This window comes from Lissotriton vulgaris, chromosome 2_1, assembly GCF_964263255.1.
Source record: "Lissotriton vulgaris chromosome 2_1, aLisVul1.2, whole genome shotgun sequence".
Classification (NCBI taxonomy): Eukaryota; Metazoa; Chordata; class Amphibia; order Caudata; family Salamandridae; genus Lissotriton; species Lissotriton vulgaris.
In genome coordinates this window covers 336353716-336377479 of record NC_141687.1, presented here as the reverse complement: position 1 = coordinate 336377479, position 23764 = coordinate 336353716, and the positions used below count along the sequence as shown (strand labels likewise).

Sequence of the window (23764 nt, the reverse complement as noted above, 5' to 3'; positions counted from 1 at the left end):
ACAGCTCTGATGATGCACATCAGGCACGGGGCTGATGCAGTTATTATTCACACAGCTCTGATGATGCACCTCAGGTACGGGGCTGCCGGCAGTTATTATTCACACAGCTCTGATGATGCACCTCAGGCACCAGGCTGGCACAGTTATTATTCACACAGCTCTGATGATGCACCTCAGGCACGGGGCTGCCTGCAGTTATTATTCACACAGCTCTGATGATGCACCTCAGGCACGGGGCTCACAGTTATTATTCACACAGCTCTGATGATGCACCTCACGCACGGGCTGCCTGCAGTTATTATTCACACAGTTCTGATGATGCACCTCAGGCACCAGGCTGACACAGTTATTATTCACACAGCTCTAATGATGCACCTCAGGCACGGGGCTTGCTGCAGTTATTATTCACACAGCTCTGATGATGCACCTCAGGCACGGGGCTCGCAGCTGTTATTATTCACACAGCTCTGATGATGCACCTCAGGCACGGTGCTCACAGCTGTTATTATTCACACAGCTGTGATGATGCACCTCAGTCACGGGGCTGCCTGCAGTTATTATTCACACAACTCTGATGATGCACCTCAGGCACGGGGCTGACGCAGTTATTATTCACACAGCTCTGATGATGCACCTCAGGCACTGGGCTGCCTGCAGGTATTATTCACACAGCTCTGATGATGCACCTCACGCACGGGCCAGTTTAGCAGCAATGGCCAGGATTTCCCCCAAATCTAGCTGGAACTCTGGCTCTTCAAATGTTGTTAGTAGAATAATTAAGTAATAATTGGTTTGGTAGAAGCACCGCTCCCAAATAAAAGCTTCGCCCTTGTATTCTTTCTTGGAAAAGGTAAAGCAGAAATGTCTCCATCCAATCGAATTGTTTCACAAAAGAGCTTATTTCTTTGAAGTAGGGGGTCACCTCTTCACACGGTTCCAAGAAGACGTCTCGCAGTCAGAGCAGATCAAAGGATGAGCATCGATAGATCATTTGTCAAACGTATCTTTCCTTTTTCCAGCACACCCACCCGTAGGCTTCTGTTGTTCTAGAGGGCTTTCCATCCTATCATTGTTGCAGTGGCCTGAGTTACTGCGGCCAATTCACCAGCCTTGTTCTCGTGTCACTGTTAGCAGTGAGCAAAAAATGGGACTCGAGGTGAGACGCCCTTGCGATTCCAGAGTCCGACCAGTAGGAGAATAGCATCCAAAGAGTGGATTCCCCAAGATGGTAGTCAGTAGTAAAGCTGTACATCATACAGGAAAAGGTGCAAAGAGAAAGAAAGTGATTTGACTACGACCTTACAAAGGCAGGCAAGCAGAGAATCTACAAACAGAACTTAGGCCTTCTGGTCCCACAGCAGGAAATGTATCCACGAGAAAAAGCAAATGGACACTTCCTTTGTGTTGTTAGAAGCACTCATTGAGTGCACTATCTAACATTAAATGGCACCTTAGTGCTAGTGGAAGCCTGTCGTGGCCTTTCCATTTAGTACATAGCTGATTCCGCTTGTAAAGATGTGTTGTTGGTATTGGTTTAGGTAGATTAGTGCTGCCCCCCCCTTACCCCTCCCCCCGTGTCCCCCAATGCCCTTCCATACGTTTCTTCGAATCACCTTTATCACGCGATTAAAACCCCTGCACGTGCCCACTTTTGCACCTAATGCTTAGTACTTGTTAATATGGTTTCAAAGCACGGACACGTTGCCACATCCCCCGACTGCACAATTTGGAAAAATTGGATTAAAATACACACCACCTGGCTCCACTGGCTGCAGCACAATATTTTGATTTATGCTGCGAGAAGCCTCAAAGAGTCTCACAGCTTCTCGCAGTGAAAAGGGACTTTTCAGAAAGTTGCTAAGCACCCTCCTCATTAATAGGGATGGCACGGGGCTCTGCTTGAGATACGGTGCGAGAATTAGCAACTGCTGACATGTGACATGCCTGCACCGTAAGGCAGAACTCCAGTACAGCACTTGGAATATGCCTGCATCGCCACCCGTGTTCCATTAAAGGTCAGGGGTCAAACTGGGCACTAATGTGAGCTCCCCAGACTGCACAAGCACAGTGCAGGCTGTCAAGTAAGAACAGCTTACACTGTGTGAATGGTGACCGGGAGCCCAAGCAAGGCAGGAATAATTCTATGCTTTCGCAAGCAGTCTCCAAGCACGTCACACCAGGCGGGCAACGAGAGCCAAATTCGGGGGGGGGGGGTGGGGATGGGGGGGATTGGGCTGAAAAAGATCAGGGGGGGCTAATTCTTCAAAGTGGCTGTAAGAAGGGGTGCGCACACAACAAAAGCCTGTTAAGTGCTCGGGTGTGGCTGCAATTAGATGCTCGCTAGTCCACGAAGCTGTGTTCGCCCGGGCTGACACCCATTGGCCCCGTGAGCCCAATGGGTGTTGCGCGCCTGCGTCACACTGTGCGAGGAACCACTGGGTTGCCACCTTTGGATGTCAACGTGCGGTCTGCAATTCATATGGTTAATTACGAAGGGCAAAGCACTTTGGTGAACTTTGCAATGTACAAAAGTCAGTGGCGCTATGCTTGCGAATGAGAAGTGTTTTGCACACGAAGCACCTTCTACGAAGTCTAAGTGCAGCTTCATTAAAGCCTTTGCCCCTAGGCATCCTTCTATCAGAGTGCCAAACGCTCAGCTGTTTTTAACCAAAAAGGAAAGCTGCAACAGGCGAACTGAACAGAGAACAGCAGGACATTACGCCACGCCAGACACTGCAAAATGTGAATCTTGGCTGCAATGCAAATACTCGGCAACCATGTTTAATACCATTCCGCCACAATCCTTCTTTGTAGTGATTACGTGAAACACACTCCTGCGCATTTTCTGGCCTCCAAAACACAGCTCGAGTCTACAACCTCGCAAGACAGTAGCGCGACTAGTGTGGGAGGTTTGACCAGGGTCACACCTGCAAGGACGCTGACAAATGTACTGTGCTTATGACACTTCTGCACCAGCAATGTTATTAGCCTTAAAATAAAAACTAGGAAATGAAAAGAGAAAGGGAGCGACATAGGCCAGGAGATGGAAGAGAAAGTGAGGCGGGGAAACAGTACCAGAGACAAAAGTGCCCTTCATCTGCACCGGGACACCTGTGCTGTCGCAAAAATACACGTTACAGGACAAACATTAACTGCTACCCACGTGTCTGATATGCACACCTAAAAAGGCACAACTGCACTGCTAACTCCAAAGTGACAGCCGATACATAAATCACGCATAGATGCGCCATTTCAGGTACATGTAGTAGCCTTTTCTTAACGCCACCACACCTTCACAGTTGTGCAAATCTCCATGCGGGGACCAACCCTTGCTCACTTTGTGTAGATTTGCTTGTGGAAAATTGAGAAATACAAATCGTATGTACTGGCACCAAGTTCGCACCTGTGGTGAAAGTGCACGAGGTACACTTCACGTGAGCTACGTAATAACAAACAGGGCAGTATGTGTGCACTAAATACAGTCACAGAAGGCCCAGCAACGGCGTCAAGCTGCATGTAAATACAAAAAGTGCACTGTGTGAAGGGTTTTTGTTCCAGTCCCTCTGCAGTATGTGTAATGGGAAAAGTGCACTTTGTACGTACCATCTGTGGCCACGAAAGTGTAGTCATCTTAAATATTGGTAGCCGCAGCCACCGCAGCGAACACGGAAGACTACGAAACCAAACCGAAAGCAGGTCAGTACTGGGCTGTAACTGAGGGCGGGGGCTGCCTGCGCATGCGCGTCATTCCAAAGTTTCGTTTTTTAGGAGCGAGCCCCGGAGCGAAAACGAATTGGCAGCTGAAGTCCCGGGTCCCAGGAGGGGGCCCGGGTGAAGACCAGCGGATACCAGTGCGGACCTCCCATGCTCAGACTGACCCACTGGCTCCCGAAGGAGAGAGAGACACGGAACACGGAGAGAGAGACACGGAACACACAGAAAGAGACCGGTGAGTGGGGGGGGGGGGGTGCGCGCTGGTGTGTGTGTGTGGGGGGGGTCTCTGTGTGTGCGTGTAGGTGCGCTAGTGTGTGTGTGTGTGGGTGCGGCGACGGGGAGGCCTGTGTATGCGTGTGGCTGTGTATGTGTATGTGCGCATGCGTGAGTCTGGGTGCGCGTGCACGCAGTGAAATCCAGCCGGAGAGAAGCGCGTGGCAGTTTCTTGTCCTTCATTCCCCCGAGTCAGCTAGCTATAGTTCTCCACCTGGACCGCATCCTTCGGATGCGTATTCCCAGGCTCGACCTAAAAAGGGAAATACAAAACCATACCATAAGATGTAACAGTAGGTTAACCTTAGAAAAAGTTTTCCTTCTTTAGGGGCTATCATGGACCTGGTGGCATTCAATCCCTTTCTGGCACCACAATGAGTCCTGGACATCAATCTGGATATTTTCCTGATATTTCAGGCTCAATCATTGGTTTTGGTGAGGATGGTTCAAATGCTGTGTGGACTCCTGGCCTCATGCATCCTCCTCATCCCTAATGCTAGATTACATATGCGGGCTCAATAGTGAAACCTTTGACACCAAAATTAGGGCCACCTCTATAACTTATTCAGATCTCGTAGGGGACGTCCCAGTGGATCTGCAGTGGTGACTGACTGCTACCAGCCTATAAATGATTTGTAGATGGACTAGTGTGTTGATATTGTTTGTTTTATGGAAAGTTGACTCTCCAACGATATGCCTGATGTTTTAATTACATTACTCTGTCTGATTACATCCTGTAAGTAGTGCACTGCTCTGCAAAGAGTGGGGACAGCATTGTAAGTCTTAAGCGTAATTTGAAGTGTACAATGTTCGATTCTAGTCGTTCTCAGGTGTTAGAGACTCTTGTGGTCAATATTAATGAAGTTTCTAGGAAGCACTGGTCCTTTGTTCTAGTTTACAGGCCTTTGCATAGAGTGCACAATGCCTCCGATCTGCCCTCTCCCAAGTCTTGTTTAATGTTGCTCATATTGCGCTTGTGTGTAATGCTACTACCCATTTTGAAGATTTAAAATTGCCACCAACCAATACATTTCACGTACTTTTCTCCTTATTTCAGTTTTTTCCATTGAATCTCTCTACCTACTCTCATGTTTGTCCATACTTTCTATACTGTTTGTAGCAATAATCCACTATTGTCAACCCCATTTTCATTTAATGCTCTCATTGACCCGTATCTTGTACTTCTCAGAAAGCACATATGGGCAGATACCACCTTGTGCTGCATTTTGAATGGTAGAATAATACAGTTGGCGCATTATCTCCCTCTGTGGTCCTCTTATGCACACTCTGAACCCCAAAAATGACTAAGTAGTTATGCTCAATTGGACACCATACTCCATTTTATTGGCACCAAAAGATGATCAAGGGCAAAGGGGTTTACAATATCTATGGGTGGTTGATTCTCATATGCTCCTTCTGCTGAGCATAGTTGGTAGCCAAGGTATGACCGCAGCACTAAAAACTGAAGGTTTAAAACGTATTTACATTTTCAAATGGGCCATAAAAAAAAACTATGGCGGTTGCCTATTTCCATAAAATCTTCAGCTTCCTCAGATGTCTAAACCCTCTTTTCTGGTATTAGTAACATTAGGAGCTCACCTCAGTGAGCCAGATTCGCTCTTTCGGCAGAGAAGTGTAATGCAATGGCATAGTTTTTATCAAATAAAATGACTGTAATTGCTTTGACTTAGCTTGATTGCATTGTATCTGCTGCATACTCTACTCCTCACATTCAACCACAAACTCTATCAAGCTCTATAACTAAGTTGCCTCTTTTTAACATTGAGGTTTTTCAATCTATTGTTCATAATAACAAACCATTAGACTCCCCTGCTGATCTCACCCTGCGAAGATTCATAAGGATTTGTTACAAATTGTGCATTCTCTTCACAGAGCCCTTCTTAAATGCTTCTATGTTCTGGAATTGTTTCGTCTCACATTAAACTTGCTCCTGTTAATCTGCTATTAAAAGAAAATATATATTCCTTGCGCATGGACATTTTGGAAAATCGGCCAGTATCTTAATTATCATATCAAGTAAAACTGTTGGAGAGAGCAGTCTTTCAGCAGATCCAGGAGTTTGTCGCAGCCAGTTCCTTTCTACACCTCTCTCTACTAGATTTTCGACTAGGTGCCAGTACAGAGCTGACTGCTGAGTCAGCTTTCGATGAGTTGTGCCAATGCACTGATTGTAATGTGTTACACTAATCCTTTTAGCTCTCTCTATGGCCTTAGATACAGTCCGTCATCGCATCTTAATTAACAGGCTCCCTGAACCTGATGTCAAAGATGCCACTCTTTCTCTTAGTTTTCCAGCTTTTTGCCTGGTAGTACGTTCCAAGTGTCAATATCCCCTTTTTCGCCATGCAGTGTCCCCCAGGAATCCCTTTTACAATCTGCATACTATCTATATGGCTCATCTGAGACAGTTTTGTAGTTTTTACCTTTTTCTGTTTACTGACAGCACCCAGATTGAGCTAAAGATCACCGGGATGTGACTGCTGCTCTGTTGAATGACAGTCTCACAAACATTGAGTCTTGGATGTACGTAAATCACTAAAAACGGTTTAGTGACCAGTTGGAGATTCTGTCCTGCTACACTTTGCCCTTCTGGGACTGCCTAATTTGGCATCCAATGCTTAGGCCGAAACCAAGATTGTCCCTCCTGTGTGAAGAAATGGAGGACAAAAATACACTCTGCCATGTTGATATCAACGCTGTGGTTAAATGTTTTGTTTCAGTTGAATGCTTTAAAACCCATTTTGCAGCTATTACCTTACCTCACAATGTATACGAGTTTCATAAGTCTTTATTGCGACTCTTCATCATAAAAAGACAATATTAACAAAATAACACCATATTACATATTTCATCCATTAACACTACACCAAAATTATAAAAATATAAATTCTCAAATGTTACACCGTCACAATAATAAATACATCCATATAAATTAACATTGACATTAATAAAATCAGTTAAAATTGTATTAAACATTTAACCCTGCAAAAAGACTTAGGACATACAATAGTTGCCAACAGCTACTAATATTGTTTAAAAAGCAAGCTATAAAATGCAGTGATGAAAATAAATAAATGCCGGGACCATAAGAGTTTACTTTTCCCCCTCCCCCTCCCCTTTTTGGCACGCAACACCCATGCCCAGCTCAAGAACTTAGCTACTCCTATAACTGCATAATCGGAGGAGTCAGATTTCAGGAATCTTTGCTACCATGGCTGATCTAGTGCCCATGAAATTACCAACAGGTTTCAACCAGGTGCTTCTTGGATTATGGTAGACTGGGCATACAAATAAAAACTGGTCTATATCTTCTATCTGGTCTTTACAGAACTGGCACTTATTGCTAGTAGAGATATCCCACTTACTTGTAAGCCACCTCAAGGGTAAAGTGCCAACCCTGAACTGGTGGAGTAGCTTACGATTTAGTTGTTTTGTCACTAGGTCCCAATAGGCCTCCAAATGAGGTTCATCCGTGATATCAAGGTAATCCCTTGTTAATGAGGAGATAACATGGGTAGAGAATCTTTTAACTTTGATCATCTCCCAATATGCTGCTTTAAAAAGCTTTTTTGATGAATATTCCGCAATATCGGGGTGATCCCAGAGATTCCTCATCCCCATGTCAATCAACAGTGATTTGACTCCAGAGAACCATGGGATCCTATGGGAACGACTTAGCCCCCTGACTTCAAACAATGACCTGGCATATAGATGGTGCACTGGAGTAGTCCAGAGGCGTCTCCAAAATGCCAGTGGTCTGTAGTGGGTGACATCTTCCAATGCTTGACAACCAAGATCGAATTCTGGGGGAGGATTGTGGCAGACCGACTATGGATCTCAAAAATGTATTCTAGGCAGGGGAGAGTGGGGATAAGTTGGTGAAACCTCAGAGTTCGGCTCCGTATAGGATTGCTGGGCAGATTTTAGATGTATAAATATTAACTATTGGAGCAATAGGCTTACAGAGGGACAAACTAGGTTCCTTAAGCAAGGCACCAGCCAACTGAGCATGTTTTAACGCCAACGTGTCTATTTGGAGCTTCCAGCTCAGTTGATCATTAAAAGTAACAACCAGGTAGGTGAAAACGTCCGTCTGCTCCAGGGGTACGCCATCCATAAGAACTCGTGCTTTTACTGGCTTAGACCCGTGGAGCACCGTAAACTTAGTTTTCCCTACATTAGCCACCAGCTAATGCTTGCAGCAAAACACCTAAACCGCGACCGGGCCAGTTATAATCCTGGTCTTGTTTTTGATTTTATCAGAGTGTCGTCTGCGAACATGAGCAGGGGCACTTTCAGCTCGGCCAACATTGGTGCATCCGCGGGGTAGTTGGTAAAGTACTGGACCACCCCGTTAATGAATATTTAAAACAGGGTGGGAGCCAGCACACACCCCTGCCGGACGCCTTTGTTCACCCCAAACTTTTCGTTGACCTCACCTGGTTTGCCCCAACGTACCTGTGCATTTTTGTGTTCATGCAATTTTACTAGGATGGCAACCAACTCTTTAGGCATCCCAATCTTAAGTAATACCTCCCACAACCTTGCCCTAGGGACGAGATCGAAGGGGGATTTAAGATCCACAAATGCTGCAAAGACCATCTTCCTGCCTAAAATGACCTCTTTCCAGAAGATCAGAACAAATCCAAAGGCTTGATCTAGGGTGTCTATATGGGACCGAAATCCCGCCTGTAGGGGAGACAGAATATCCTCTTCCGTCAGCCATACCTGTATCTTGCTCAGGATCGAACGTGCAATGATCTTTTGCACGGCATCGATTAAGCTGATGGGCCTATAGTTGGCCGGAGCAGAGCGATCTCCCTTCTTATATATTGGTATAATCTCTGCTCCGGACCAGGATGGAGGAATCTGAGCTCCTCGGGCAATAGCATTGGCTCATAGCTGTATATATGGGACCCATAGCTCATGATCCTGCTTCAATAAACTGCAGGAATACAGTCCAGCCCTGGAGCCTTGCCACTCGGGATTATTTTCAGGACAGATTCCACCTCACCATTAGTAAACTCCAATGGGCTGTCATCTTGAATAGGCCGGACGGCTTCCGTGAAGCTATGTGATGCCCTAAACTGTGATTCAAAGAAGGTTACCCATTTTGGCCTGCGGGTTATTCCCCCACTTAAGTAATTCCCAGAATTGTACCATGTTCCTCCCGTGGCAGGCATTTAACAAATCCTTCCAGCGGTCCTCATCCCATTCTCTCTTGGCTTGTCTTAGCACTGATTTGTGATAAGCTCTACACTGCTTGATACTACCTAGAGACCTTGATTTTATGGCTTCAACCAGATCTTTATGAGCAGTTCTGCACAAATTATTATACCATGATCTTAACTTCGGCGGGTTGACCTTTTTGCACAGATTGGTTTTAATAAAAATCCCTTTTAGCCCACTGAATAGGTCAGTATGAACTCCCAGTATGGTAGCATTAAGCACTTCCTGGGACTCACAGGCCACAAGTTTGTACAAGGACCTTGTAACCATGGACCTGATTTGTAAAACATCGCTATAGTTGACTGCTCTCCGTGGCCACCGAACCCTTCTTAGATCATTAGAGGTAGTTAAGATATTAAGGCAGCCATCTTCTTCCGACGCAGGGGAGCAGGAGAAGCTTTTATCATCAATTATACAAACCAGAGGATTATGATCGCTTCCAGGTCCACTCTGCACTTCCATATCGAAGATTAGCGGCCACATTTCCACATTGGCCAATATATAGTCGATGCGACTTTTGAACCTACCATTGTCTATATGGCACCATGTCTATTGGGCTTAGTCCTACCGTTTGCTGCCTTCAGGCCCCGTTCCATGCACAGCCCCTTTAATTGAAGGGAGGCCTTAGACCAATTCCTTATGGGATTAAGGTCCAGTGAAGGGATACCCCATACTGCATCTATATCCTCACAAAGTCTTCCATCTTCAATACTAAGGGTTCGAAGGTGGTGTGAAATTCACCAACTATGATCAGTCTACCAGTGTTAGCACCCTGATCCAGATAATTTTCTAATAATGTAATAACACTCTATTTGGCTAGGTATCGGGCCTGCGGGTCAATCGTGGTAAATCCCTACTATTTCCACTCTCCGGCTTTGATGGGCTTGCCGGACCTTGGGTTGAAATGGGAACAGACTAGTTTCCGATACCTGGGTATCCATGTGGCCTCCACGGAGGAGCAGTCCATAACCCGCAATGTGGATAGGGTGCTTACATCTCTTCGCCAGTCAGTAACCTTCTTAACACTTTACCGCTGTTGCTAATGGGGTGGTTGGCCATCTCCAAAATGGTGATGCTGCCCAGGATCCTGTATGTCCTTCAAAATTCAATGTGCCCCCTCCACCCTAGAATTTTCAGAACCCTCAATGCGCTGCTCACTTTTCTGCTTTGGGCGGGTCGACGCAGTAGAGTGGCCCTTAGTACGGTTGTGTGCTTCTTTTAGGAGGGAGGTCTGGATGCCCCCGCTTCGACCTCTGTTATTATGCAGCGCGACTCCTTCCCGCGGCCAGGTGGTTCGCTGACACGGAGGTATGGGAGACCAGATTGTTGGCGGGGCGGGCGACGACGCAGGAGCTCCAGCGGGCTCTGATGCGTGGGTCCGGCGTTGATGCCGAGCTACCTTACGTAGTGCGGCAAACTGCCGCAGTGTGGCACCGTTTCATTGGTAGGGTCCTACGCTCGGCGTCCTTCCACAGGGAGCTACCGCTTTGGATTTTGGCTCCGTTGGTTGACATGTAGCGTAATGTCTTTTTGGAAATGGAAAGAGGGGGGTTGTGAAGCTCTGGTGGACTTGTACCCCTCGGAGTCCTTTTTGACGTTTGAGCAGGCTATGGAGTCATTTGACCTCGGTAGCGGGCAATACCTGCAGTATCAGGGGTTGCGCTCCATTGTGTGCGCGGTATGGCCACGGGGTCCTGAGGTGCCCCCGATGACCCAAACCCTACACATATTATTGATCTGTGGCGGAGGACGGCGGTTAATTGCTTTACTGTATGCAGCTATGAAACGGGATTCAGCCCCACCGGTGCCGCCCTGTTGGGCTGCCTAGGAGGCTGATCTGGGAGAGACCCTGGACCAGGGCCAGCGCATGCTCATTGAGTCCTAGACTCGCTGGGTGTCCTGCAACGCTCGCTTTAAGCTAATCCACTTTAACTTCCTACACTGCACCTCCTTACGCAGAAGTCATTGAGTCGCTATTCGAATGATGAGAGGGATAACTGCCCCTGATGTGGCGTCGAGGGGACGGGCTTTCTTCATCTGGCCTAGGAGTGTCCATTGGTGGGGAGTTTTTGGACAGGGGTTGTTAATCGCATAAAGGATACCACTGGCCTCAGACTTGAGCTATCCCCCTCACATTGTATGCTAGGGTTAGTGCCCAGGCCCAAAAAAAGGAAACTTCCATACAAACTGCTCCAACTTATGCTAGTGCTTGCCAGGCGCAGGGTTGCTATCAACTGGATGGGTAAGAGGGCCCCTATGGTCGCTACTTGGCTCAAGGACGTGAGCTAGTGGACACTTGCGGAGGAAACCCACATGCAAATGTCTAGGAAGGATGATAAATTAGAGGAGGATCTGTTGCTGTGGCGCACAATGTGTATGGGGGGGGTTTGCCACTGAGGAGCACGAGGCTCCCAGTAATTCAGAGGGGTCTAGTGGTGACCTGTTTTCAGCGCCTGATTCGGGGTTGGAGGGAGAGGAGGGTGAGTCCCACTATGGGGATGCCTGAGGAGTACAAAGCAGGCTGCCGGGCCCGATGTTCCTCACGATGTATGTAATGTATGATTTAAGGTGCTTTTATACCTCATGGTCTTATTGTTTTGCGATGTTGTCTGCTCTCGTACAGTGCCATAATGGGACTGGCGGGATGTATGCAACTGTTATTGATGATGCCGGGGGGGAGGGGTGGAAGTATTTGGTTGTGTCTAAATGCAAAACTGAAAATAAAGTTTAAAAAAAAAATAATGTAATAACACTCGAACTCCTGCCACCTGGTTGTCCTCTCGAATACACATTGTAGATGTTTAAGTCAAGGCCCTTTGTTGAGCTTACCCTTAAAGCAAAGATATCGGGGCTGTCGATATAAACTTCGTATATCCTTACACCCTCAGATTGACGAACCCAACAAGTCAGGCCTCCTATGGGTCTTCCTCTTTCACCCCTTATGGCAGCCGTAGGGAAGTTTACATAACCTACATGGAACACTCCTTCTACAGACCATGTCTCCTGGAATGCCCAAACATCTGTTTCCTCTATATACTTGCACCAATCTGGTGACACGGTTTTCGCTTCAAGGCCAGCAATATTCCAAGAAGACCGTGTCAAAACCTGCCTCAGGGGGCTAGAACCAGTATTCCCAGTGGAGGTCGGGATCTCAATTGTGTTAGGTTCCTTTATTAGCAAAATACCTAAATTGCGTGTACTTAAGTGGGATTGAATCTCAGGAGTGGTAGGGGTACCCCACCCTTCGCTGCCCATGCTTACTCCCTAAACCGCTTATCAATCATTTCCCAGAGGAGGGACCTCCGCTTCCCTGTTGACTGTAGTTGCTGTCAGAGGGATTCTCCAGTACTGTCATATTGACCTCTCTATCTAATGCCTGCTTCCCTGGTGCCCTTCCTCTCAGTCAGTCTATATCTTCAAGAGTTGACAGGAGTTCATAGCGATTGCTAGTGTCGATAGGGTGATCTAACCTATTGAAGGACCATTTTTGGGACCGTGCGACCCTGTTACTGGGAGTAGACCAATGATTGTAAAAAAAAACAAGTGGGAGTGATCTAAGTCCATCGGCCGTAGGTAGAAAGTACCCAGCCAACTCTAGGATATGTCTAACCAAGAGAGGTGATCTAAAGCTTACAAGCACACAGTCAACAACCAGCGATTTAAACGAGTGGCCCACCCAATTGACACTACTAACCATTTTAAATTCGTCAAAAAGCTCTTGACGAATCCAGTCTTCTTACTTAAAAACATGAAGGGCCTTATTCTTGAGTGTTGACCAATGTTCGCGTGTACCCGGCGCCAAAGGAGGTACATTCGCTAGGATGACCGTGTAGGGAGTGGCTTCTGGTGGAAGATGTATGCTGGGTAGCATAGCCGGATCCCCATCTAAACATCGCTTATCTAGTCGTCTATTATCATTGTCGGTTGCCCTATGTTGCTGTATCGGGGGAGGAAGACTACCCTCAGCAACACAAGTTTGCAGAGGACAGGCTACACTCATCACTGATTCTACCTGCTCGCCACTACTTTGTGCGTTTTGCAGACCTACTCTGTGTGTCACGCATTGCCCCATGAGAACTGCGATGCGCCGCCACATTAACGTGCGCAAGATGTTGCTCGCAGTTCCTTTTGGCACTACAGGCTAAGCGTTGTTCAATCTTGGTTAGCCTAGCATCCACTGAATCAAGACGCTTAAGTATAGGGTCAATAAGGACTGCTAATTGTTTCCCCAGTAAGGAACACAATTCATCTTGATTAAGCTGTATTTGTGGTTGTACAACAGAGTTAGACCCCGTGGTGTTTTCCCCCGATTTTCCAAACACAAAAGCCCCGCTAGCTTCCTTAATGGCTGTCAGTGGAGTTTGTTTGGAAGTACCCCGACCTTTCCTTTTTTTGTGGGTGGTTCAGCACCTGACCCCCCTGGAGCTTTCCTTCCCCTAGTTGTTACCATGACGGGGCTGTTTGAATTGCATTGTGTTGATGGGGAAGCCGGAGATATGGGCGTGGGTGTAACACTTATTGTATTGGGGGGAGTTATGTCGCTGGTGGTTCCCAATTCCATAATCTGCTGTGATGGAGGTATCTTGGCACTAGGTAAGGACCCACCCCTCGAGGGTGTGGGTTCTAGTGAGAGCCTGCGCTCTATGGCCTGTATTTCATGTATTAGGACTGACTCAGCCCTATTAAGAAAAGCATCTAGAGTGCCCACCACCCTATCCCCCACTTTCCTTTTGCTCATGTTAATAAACTGTGTTCCCCAGCCCAATCAAAAGCGAGCACCCCTCTTGCCAGCGAGTCCCAAGTACAATAGTCCACAACTTACAGTTCTGGCTGGATGTAAAAATGTCAGTAAAATGGCCCAGCCCGGCCTCCTCCGAGCTCTGACGGCCGCGGACGGGCCCGCCCTTGGCCCGGGCTTCGCCCGGGTGTCCCGCACTGCGGGAGGGCCTCGGTCTTTTTAAGCACCTCCCGGCGCTGCCAATGACGCTGTGAACACACGACCAGGGACTCTGGGAGTTATAGTCCCGGCGTGGTAATTATGGCGAGGCAATGGTCGTTGCAGTCCCCCGCACTGTAATGCAGCAAGAGACCCGGTAATCACTGGAGCAATCAGGGCAGCAGGATGTGGGCGAAAGATGAGTAGCCCCAACAGCAGAAGTCGTGTCCCGCGCTGCGGGAGGGCCTCTGTGTTTTTAAGCAATTTCTCATTTATCTACTTTTACACCGATGTACAGCCTTTTGAGGTGATGCACAGCTGCTTGTTGCAACTCTTTAGGCTCAAGACTGTTTTTCTTGTAACTGTCACCTCCGCTTACCATGAGTGAACTGCAGGCACTTTCGATGCTACCATCCTATGCCACCTTTTTACCCAGACATTGGTCCTGAGGACCCGGCCGACCTTTTCACCACAAGTAGTCTACTTTTCACATTGTTTAATCCATTATTTCATATTTTATTTTTATTCACTTCAACCTTGGAAAAAGGAGAGGCTCCATCCTGTTGATCCTACAGAGCAGGGTCTATATTAACCACACAAAAGATGGTTGTTGGGACGATAAACACTTTTTAGGGTATTTTTGAGCAAAGAAACGAAAGGCGGTGCAGACAAGGTGGATAGTCCTCTGCATCAAAACCTGCTATGCACTGGCCAAGAAGCGAACCCCTAAAGGCTTGCTGGTTAGTTCACCTGAGCCAAGGCTCCTAAAAAAGTTCTCGTTTATGAAATGCCAGTTTTAGACATCTGCCACCGTGAAGACGTCCAACAATGAATTACTGCCTTCACATTCGGGCCTAGCCACAAATCCACTTTGCCAGTTGGGTCCTGGAGGACTTTGTGTTTTGCGGTCATCCCTAGGCTCTACTCTTGTGACTGGTTTTGCTGAAGTATCTATTCTGAAAGTGAGGAATCTGCAGCTAAAAGTATTCATCACAAGAACAAGTTAATTACCTTCAGTTACACTCTTTCTGGTAGATGCTCGAACCACCAATTCCTCACTACCATCTGTAATTTCTTTTCTGTGGAATGGACTCCTTAACACCATAAGATCCCAAGTTAAAGAACAGCACATAGTCTTCAAAACTTTGTGTAAACTTTCTGCATCATCGGAGAAGAAAGGAGAAAATCTGAGAAGCTGTTGTCCGTGCACAGGGTTGGCATTTGTGTATGCTTCGCTTCCTCACTTTTGGGGCAGTAGAGAGTCACTGGAGCCACATGGCACCACCTACATGTGCATGGGAGTATTGCTGGAAAAATCCTCCTGCTGCAGCTTGATGCCTAGGACTATTCTAAAGGTGAGGAATCGCCCAGAAAGAACATTTACGGAAGGTAAGTAGGTTGTTCTTTTCGCATAACAATTCTTCAGCTTTCAGTTAATCTGTACTTTTAGGCTCGCATTCCAACAACTGTTAATACCACCTTTGATTTCAGTAGTATCATGGCTATCTGTAATCCACGATGTTGATAGTACTAGGGAAATTCAAGCTTTCCCATGATTGTTTGCTATTGAATAGGGTGTGCAAATTGATGTTACCACAATAATTTCTGCATGATTTTCCCGTATTCTGGATGTCTGTTTGCGGGGACAAAATACCCCTTGTTTGACCTCGTCAATTTATCCCTCCAATCACCTATTTTAAAGCCACATGCTGTAAAATGGCAAATATCACAGTTCTAATTTAGACAGAAACTCTTGTTGACCACAAAGGGGTATTAAAGGAACAGTTGTACAGTGAGCCACAACATCCATATTTTCTTCCTCTAGTCTTGCAGAATGGAGCACACTTAATATTTATAGGCCAGGTTTCCCCTGGGACTGAAGTAAAATGAAAGATGTTATATCGGTTTCATAGGTGTGGTTGAAAGACTGACACAAATCCTTCCTTTTTCCTTGATGAACATGCTCATTGTTTGTTGAACATGAAAAGAGAAACTGTGATCTAATAATTGATTCTGGAATGTTTGTGTGTGCCATGCATCTGAAGGGAGCAGTTTTACCATGGAGCTCCACCCTCTACCTTTATACTCTGGGATAAAAAATGAGTAACCAGAAGTAGTTTGCAATGTCTTTTCACTTTATCAGATATTTAAATAGTTGTTACTCATTAGTTAATTGTTAATATATATTTTCCTGCCCCTGATCCTCAGCAAGACATTCAAAGTACACCTAGCAGACTGGAATGTTTGAGTTGGGATTTTGCCCAAAAATTGGAAAATATGTGATTCCACAGTGACTGACAAAACACTATATAGATCAGTCAAGACTGCCTGTGCTTGCAGGACTCTTCAGCAGTGTCCCTTGCTACACATTTCATAGCATTCTGCTCACTTCTTAATATTTTTTTCATAGTATTTTTTTTTGCTGTCATATACATATGTATTTTAATTTTTTTTAGCTTGGGCCAAAGCGTTGAATTCCGGCAGATCTGGTCTTTGGAAATATCCAATAAACCAAATAAGTCTGAGCCTGAAGAGCCCAAGATTCGATTTGTTGCTGGTGTCCATGGAAATGCTCCTGTTGGAACTGAACTTCTTTTAACATTTGCAGAGTTTCTTTGTATGAATTACAGAAAGAGCACTGCTATAACCAAGGTAAGCAAAATGAAAGATTTGTCAATGGTTGTGGAAGAGCTAGTTCAACAGATCTAGGACTTAGTTTAGTTAAGAACTACTTCAAGAGACCTAGGAATCTATTTGATCGCACCCTTCTTCTTTATTCGGAGATCCCAATTTTTTCCATGAGCTTAACTATTTTTGTGTTTACATTTGTTAAATGTCATCCATTTAATGGAGTAAAGGACGGAGTCAACAGCTTTGAGACTTGAACTGATGATAGTTTGAGTGCCCAAGCCCTAAAAATGTTAGCTTCACAAGCCAGTCTGTTGAGATTGATCAGAAAGGCTGCATGGGTCACTCATATGTACCCCAAAGATTTGAAAATCGTATTGCCTTTGCTACTTCATCTTATGTGTTTTCCCCCACCTCCGATACCCAGCTTTACTTTGTGTACAACGTTCAATTGAGCTCTTTCTGATACTCTCACAAAATCTTTTATTCCACCTCTTTTCTACTTCAGTTTCCTAATCTGACCTGTATATTAAACTGCACTGTTTCTAAATGGATGGAACGAGACTCAGGCTACTAATCTTCATCTTCTTTTATAAAACAAAATATCCCTGGATCCTAGTAGCTTTTAAATGCTGTATTGCTTTTTGTCTTTTGTTTTCAATTAATTAGAATATTTTGTTCATTAGCATCTTTCATCATATTCGGATATAATCTTGCTATTTCCCCCTATTCAATCAGATTTTTGCTTGTCACTTTTTTATATACATTTTTGTAAAATTATACATAACATACAAAAAGGAACATAAATGAGACACGCACCTGTATTCTGCCTCCTTCAGGCAGTTTTATGTGTCTCAATATTCTGTTCCGTGTTTACGATTCTGCTTGGGTGAATAATGAGTTTGTGCCTTCTTAATAGAAAACTGCATCTTTTCAAAGAGTTTTCTTAGGGGTTAAAGGAGCAGCTTACAGTGATGCTATAAGGCAAGTGTTCTCCGCGACCAGCACTCTTGTCAGAGCAGGAACAACAGCCTTGCTTTCTCTGCTGTTCATCGCACGTTTATGAAATTTGATGCATCTTGCAAATGTTTTCCCTTAGGTAAGCGGGCTGCTACTCTGAAGCAAGGGCACATGTGTATACTTTTCACTTTTATTTTCTTAATAGATTTTCTTTGGGCTTCTGTCCAACCTACTCCTACCTGGGTCCTTAATTCCTGAGGTTGATGTAGTAGTTACCATTAACTGGGTTGTTTACTAGTTGTGTTGGTGTTTTAGAAGTGTTAAAATGAAAATAATCAACAACAAAAAAAAAGCTTTTCCCTGCCTGCTTAGTGCTCCAGTACTTACTAAGTTAGCCACTGAAGCAATGCCATGGTTACTGTTGAAGTTAAATCCCATAAAAGCCTTTATCCAGGAAGGAATAGGTTATATATAATGTTTACACGCTTCCATTATGCAGTTTATTTAACCCCTTAAGCGCTGCCGTTGGCCGACGGCAACGCTACCTCCCCAGTGCTGCCGTCGGCCATTGGCCGACGGCATTCCACCCGCGCACGGAAACGCCTGCACCGCGGCGGAATTACCGCTGCGGTTAACGGGTTAATTGTAAAAACACTCATCAGGCCATTGCAAGCCTGGATTCCTCCCCATTGAATTGTTATTCATGCCCAGGTTGCTGCTAATCCATACAAATCCATTATCAGAACTAGGGCTGTAAGCTTAGTGTCAGTATACGGAAATTGTAGTTCGTCTTAGAAGGTCATTACTGATGCTAGTAATAACATAAGTCAAAAGAGCACCTACAAAAGGTGTGCTTTCCTCAATAATGTGAAATGGTTATTTTTTTAATACTTTTTCAAAAGAAAGAAGATAGGACTGGTTGATAAATTCGACCTGGCACAGAAGGGATGATGGTTGCTTCTGAAAGAAGTTTATTGTAGGTTAAGAGTTTGAAATCCAGTCAAATGTATTTTTTGTTTACATTACATTGTGTTTGTGCTTATTGTCAGACCTCTGTTCTTGTAGGTGCTTCCCTCAGTGGCAGTCTTTAAGTCCACTGAACAATCAATGATAGTGGATCAAAGCCTTTCTTATTTGCAATCAATCACTTCAGGAAACAAGTTCTTTAATCTCCCCATAAAACAAAACCACTTAAACCTTTCTCTCTGTACATTTTCTAATAGAACTGTCCACTAAAAGCTGTTGGGTAATAAAAATTATAAAATTGACTGATCCCCTCTTGACATATTTGACTTTCCAGTGATGCCACAGTACATGGTGTATGAAAATATACCAATGACATAGAAAGGTAAATGTTAGCTGTGGACTGCAGCGTGTATTGTGACATTTAGTAGACTTGCAAGGAAAGCATGGCTTTAGGCTTACATGTTTACCGTACTTCTGCAGCTTTCAAACCTGCAGGCCTACTTGTCAAAATAAACCTTTTGATAGTAGGGAAACCCTACTTTTAAATATTAATTAAGTCACCCTTAAATAGGCCTTGTAGCCCAAAGATAGGATTAGTGCTATTTAAAAGTGAAGCATATAAGAGCCTAATAAATACATGTGGCTACATTAACCCTCCTCTGATAGCTATTTTAACTGTTAGTGCTGTAGCTTGCAGAAAATCTATAGTACAATTAATGTGTTAATGACTTATCTTGGGTTTGGAATAAGCTGCAGAGGTGGTTCAACCGCTGTTTTCATAGATTTTTCCTAAAACATTTATTTGAGGTTATGTTAATCTGTAACAGTAAGATATCAATCCTCAAAGAATTTTGTGTGATTTATTCATTAACACCCATTTAAACCTTCCACACGTACAATCGCATTGTTAATGCAGTGCATGACTAATTGCTGGAGTACCAGCCTTCATACTAGATCAGTCTCATGGGGCAGGGCAGGGGGCAATTACCTTGGAGTACTGTTCTAATAGTTAATAGAAATCCAATTCAAAGTTGAAGTTGAATGTTTGATCAATATAGGAAACGAACATTTTAAAAAGTTATACTTTCCTGCCTAAAGCTCCAACAGGCTAATTAATTAATATTGGCCTGCCTCCAGCTGGCCTGTCAATGCTGCTTTAATGAGGTGTGAAATACTGCTCTCCGAGATTATGACTTGGGTCTGTCAGGATGGCTTAGGGAGGAGAGTGTGGGGGAAGAAATGCGACCCCTCTTAACCCAAGCGGGCAGTTTAGGAGTGTCCTGGAACTTCTCCAATTTGAAAGGGGCCATCGGGACACCTGTAATTTATAGTTTAGTGATAAGGGAAGCCTGGAGGTAAGAGGTATTTTCATGGAGGCAATTAAATTCACTAAACACATGGCGGGGCTGGCAAATTCAACCACTTAAGGCGATAAGGAGTGATTACAATTTTTTTGATCACTAGCACTTCAAACTATTATTTTTTTTCCCCACTGTGCCACCCCAGTTTGATCACAGCGAAATGCAAATCAGTGCTGACCAAGCTCCAACGGGAAGAGTCCAATTCGTACTTCTAGGCCAGGTTCTCCCTAAACCGGAGAAAAAGCAACCCAGGACCGGATTTGCCCTGATTGGAAGTGAATGATGCTCAACTTTAGACATGCAATCAGAAATAAACCCAAGGTGCTACCCACTTCCTTTGCAAAATATACAACTCAAACCGTGCAGGCATCCCCAGTATTGTGCAGTCCTGTGCCAAGACTTCAGAAAGAAGTCAATCAAATATAAAATGCATCTGCTCCTTTAAGCAATAACGCCTCGAAGTAGAATGTATGCTTTTCATGTCTGGGCCATTCTCCAAAATGAAAAATATGTATATCATACTAGACTGGATTCATCTGGATTAATTTACAGTTACACCACCAAAGAGGCAACAACACTGGCGACGGACGGGCGGGTAGAAGGGGGTGGAAGAAATGGCCTGCGAACACATGCATTCTTATGGAGTTCATTCTTATGGAGAGCAGCAACGGAACAAAATAAAAAGTTGCTCCAAAAGTGCAAGCTTTGGAATGATACTGGGCAAGGAAGCAGATACAAACATAGAACCTTTTGAGTTTTTTAGGTAGAAAACATTTTCTGCAAGACTCCATATACTTAATTAAATTTAAAAAGTTGTATTTGATATAAACAAGAAATGCTGAACATATTGATGTTTGAAATTTTTAAATTGCAGATCTCATGTGACATGGATCCCACTCCCCTTTTCTTGTATCCAGTGAAGTTATATTCTCACACATATTATATATTGTCATGAGCAAATGACCACATTTTCAGTTGAATGTAGAATGTGTAATAGTTTACATGTTCATGATAATCCTTTCATGATTTTGAAAATCTAAAAATTTAGATCATAGGAGGCTACAATTGTAATCTGGATTTGTATAAAAATATCCCTTCAAATATAATCATTAAGTCTCTTCTATTCTGTTTTTATAGTGAGGAAATCAGTAAGGTTTTAAGGGTGACATTAAAATAACTAGCGCCCCTAGTCTAGGGGTATTTTACTTTTAAAAATATCATTTGTTTACCGCCAGGAAACGGACTATAACAAAGAAACAGATTTTGGTGCTCTAAACCTAGTAAACTGGCTAGTAGTGACAAGTAACCATTTCTTCTAAATAGTTAGATGGAAACAAGTGGCAAGCACTGAAAGCTGTGTCTAGTCAAAGGCCATATGATACGGCAACTAGAAATATTTACTTCTTTACGTTCAGTCTCAAAAATCTTATCCTTCAGAGATGGAAATTTAAGTGGAAGAATGGCTACATTTATACATTTTTTGCTTTATAAACATTTTAAAAGGTGTATCCATCCATCAATATGACTACTCCTCTGAATCAAGTTTTCTCTCCAATTAACAGGCTGATTCTCATGAAAAAATAAACCTGCTATTCATTTTTTTAAAACTAACTTTATTGACCTTTTCCAACATAAGAACAAATGGCTTATGAATCCTGTTGATGTATAAAACAGCATCTCAAGTTGTCTTAGTAGGAATGCCAGATAATCAAATGCACACACCATTCTGCATCATTTAGGTCTATTTAACAGTCCCAGTATACACATCTTGGGATTATGATCTATTTGCAAGCATACACATGTGAATCATTATGGAAGATCTGGTTATCCAGAGTTCACATTTGAAATGTACTTCTAGTATTTATTATGAAAGATGACCAGTATTTCAGGATTCTCTGGGATGGGGTTCATTGCCTCTTACAGATAAACTCTGGTTTGCAAGACTTCATTTGTCTAACAAGAGGTTGCCATGCCATTCAAAAGGACAACTCTTCAGTGAACATTTATGAATAGCTAAGGAAAACTGCTAGGTTTTTGGCAAATAAACTGAAAAGGGATGCACAGTTGTGTAAGCTTTTGTTTGTATTAATTGAGAAAAGAGAACCTATTTTCAAACCCCCTGAAAAATGCTGGTTTTGTTACATTTTATAAAACTAATATAGTTGTAATGGATTTGAATGAGGATTAGATGTATACATGTTTTCATATTATAGGTATTTCAATTTTGACAGAAGTTGTGGCAAGTGCTCTTGATGCTTCTTTGCAAGGGTAGGATGACAAATGGTAACGTGAAAGTTGAAAACTATTGTGGTTGGATGGTTTCATCCCATATTTTATCAGACATTATCACATTACGGGAATTTTAAAAGAATTTTCACCATTTGATTAGGCCATCCTGAAGGTGTGTTTATTGTATTGCAGACACTGCAAGGAAAATGGAGGATTTTGTACACTATACTCTATATCTTCCTTAAAAATAGATGTTGGGTGTCTGCTGAGGCAAGTTGAATAAAGTTATTACAAAAGGGTACGGTTTAAGTGTCTTGCGGGTGCTTCTAAGGCCTGGGTGGCTATATTACAAGAAAAAAGTTTCCCTCTAGACCTATATTCTTTTTCACTGATTTAGCACAAATTCAAAATGTGAGCTACAAGTCTATTGATAACAAAGTGCTCAGACAATTTATAAAAATATATATATATTTTTTCCATTTCTTTTATCAAAAACGTTTCATCATAATTTTTCTTTTTAATTTTTACTGTATATAATCAACTCAACACATTATAATCCAGACGATTGTATAATCACATACCAGTGGAAAATTACAATGGAACAATAAATAATGGGCATCCCCAGTTAGAGAAACAAATAAACAACTCTCACACTCTCATTCATACAATACTCTTACACTCCCTATACATCCTCCACACTATTTCATACCACCCCCTTTTCCAAAATCGATTTTGTCCACACTAAGTGTGGGAGAGTATACTCATACGTGAGTCCCTTGCTCATTGCACCATCAGGATTCAAGCAAGCCGGACAGACGACGGCTGAAATGCCAGAAACCGGTCCCCGGAAGCTTGTTTCCATTCCCAGTATAAGAATTGGCTTGGTAGTTTGGTTTGCCCTGTTCCCATCATGCACTGGGACAGGAACAGACTAATTTGCATGTAGCCAGGTTCTGAGCTGGGATGGTGCAGTGAGCTAAAAAACGGTGATGGATCAAGCCCTGATCTCTTGACTGGGTAAGAGTATTCTGCATCATTCAGAAACTCTGTCCATCACCACCCCCTTTTCCAAAATCGTACATCTGGGAAGCCAGCTACAGAATGGCATAGTAGTCTTGGTGACTAAATACAGCAGGATCTAAAAGGCAGTGGCCTTTTAGATCCTGCTATATGCAGTTGCATTTCCCCTGGATTGTAATTATACAATCGTCTGGATTATAATATGTTGAGTTGACTATATACAGTAAAAATATAAAGAGAATTATGAGGAAAACGTTTTTGATAAAAGAATGAAATTTAAAAAAATTTAAAAAAATATATTTTTGTAAATGGTCTGAGCACTTTGTTATCAATAGATTTTTGGCTCACGATTTGAATTTGTGCTAAATCAGTGAAAAGGAATATAGGTCTAGAGGGAGACTTTTTTCTTGTTGTGTCATATTTTCCC

General features: G+C 43.7%; 1 protein-coding gene across 1 annotated transcript in view; it reads left to right on the top strand.

Annotated features, from left to right (window-relative positions):
* Positions 1 to 23764, top strand: part of CPD (carboxypeptidase D) — an 839931-nt gene that overhangs the window by 621272 nt on the left and 194895 nt on the right. Inside the window, exon 13 of the mRNA XM_086955076.1 lies at positions 16630 to 16825. Coding sequence (XP_086811202.1) covers positions 16630 to 16825 — 196 coding nt within the window. The remainder of the gene's footprint in view (positions 1 to 16629; positions 16826 to 23764) is intronic.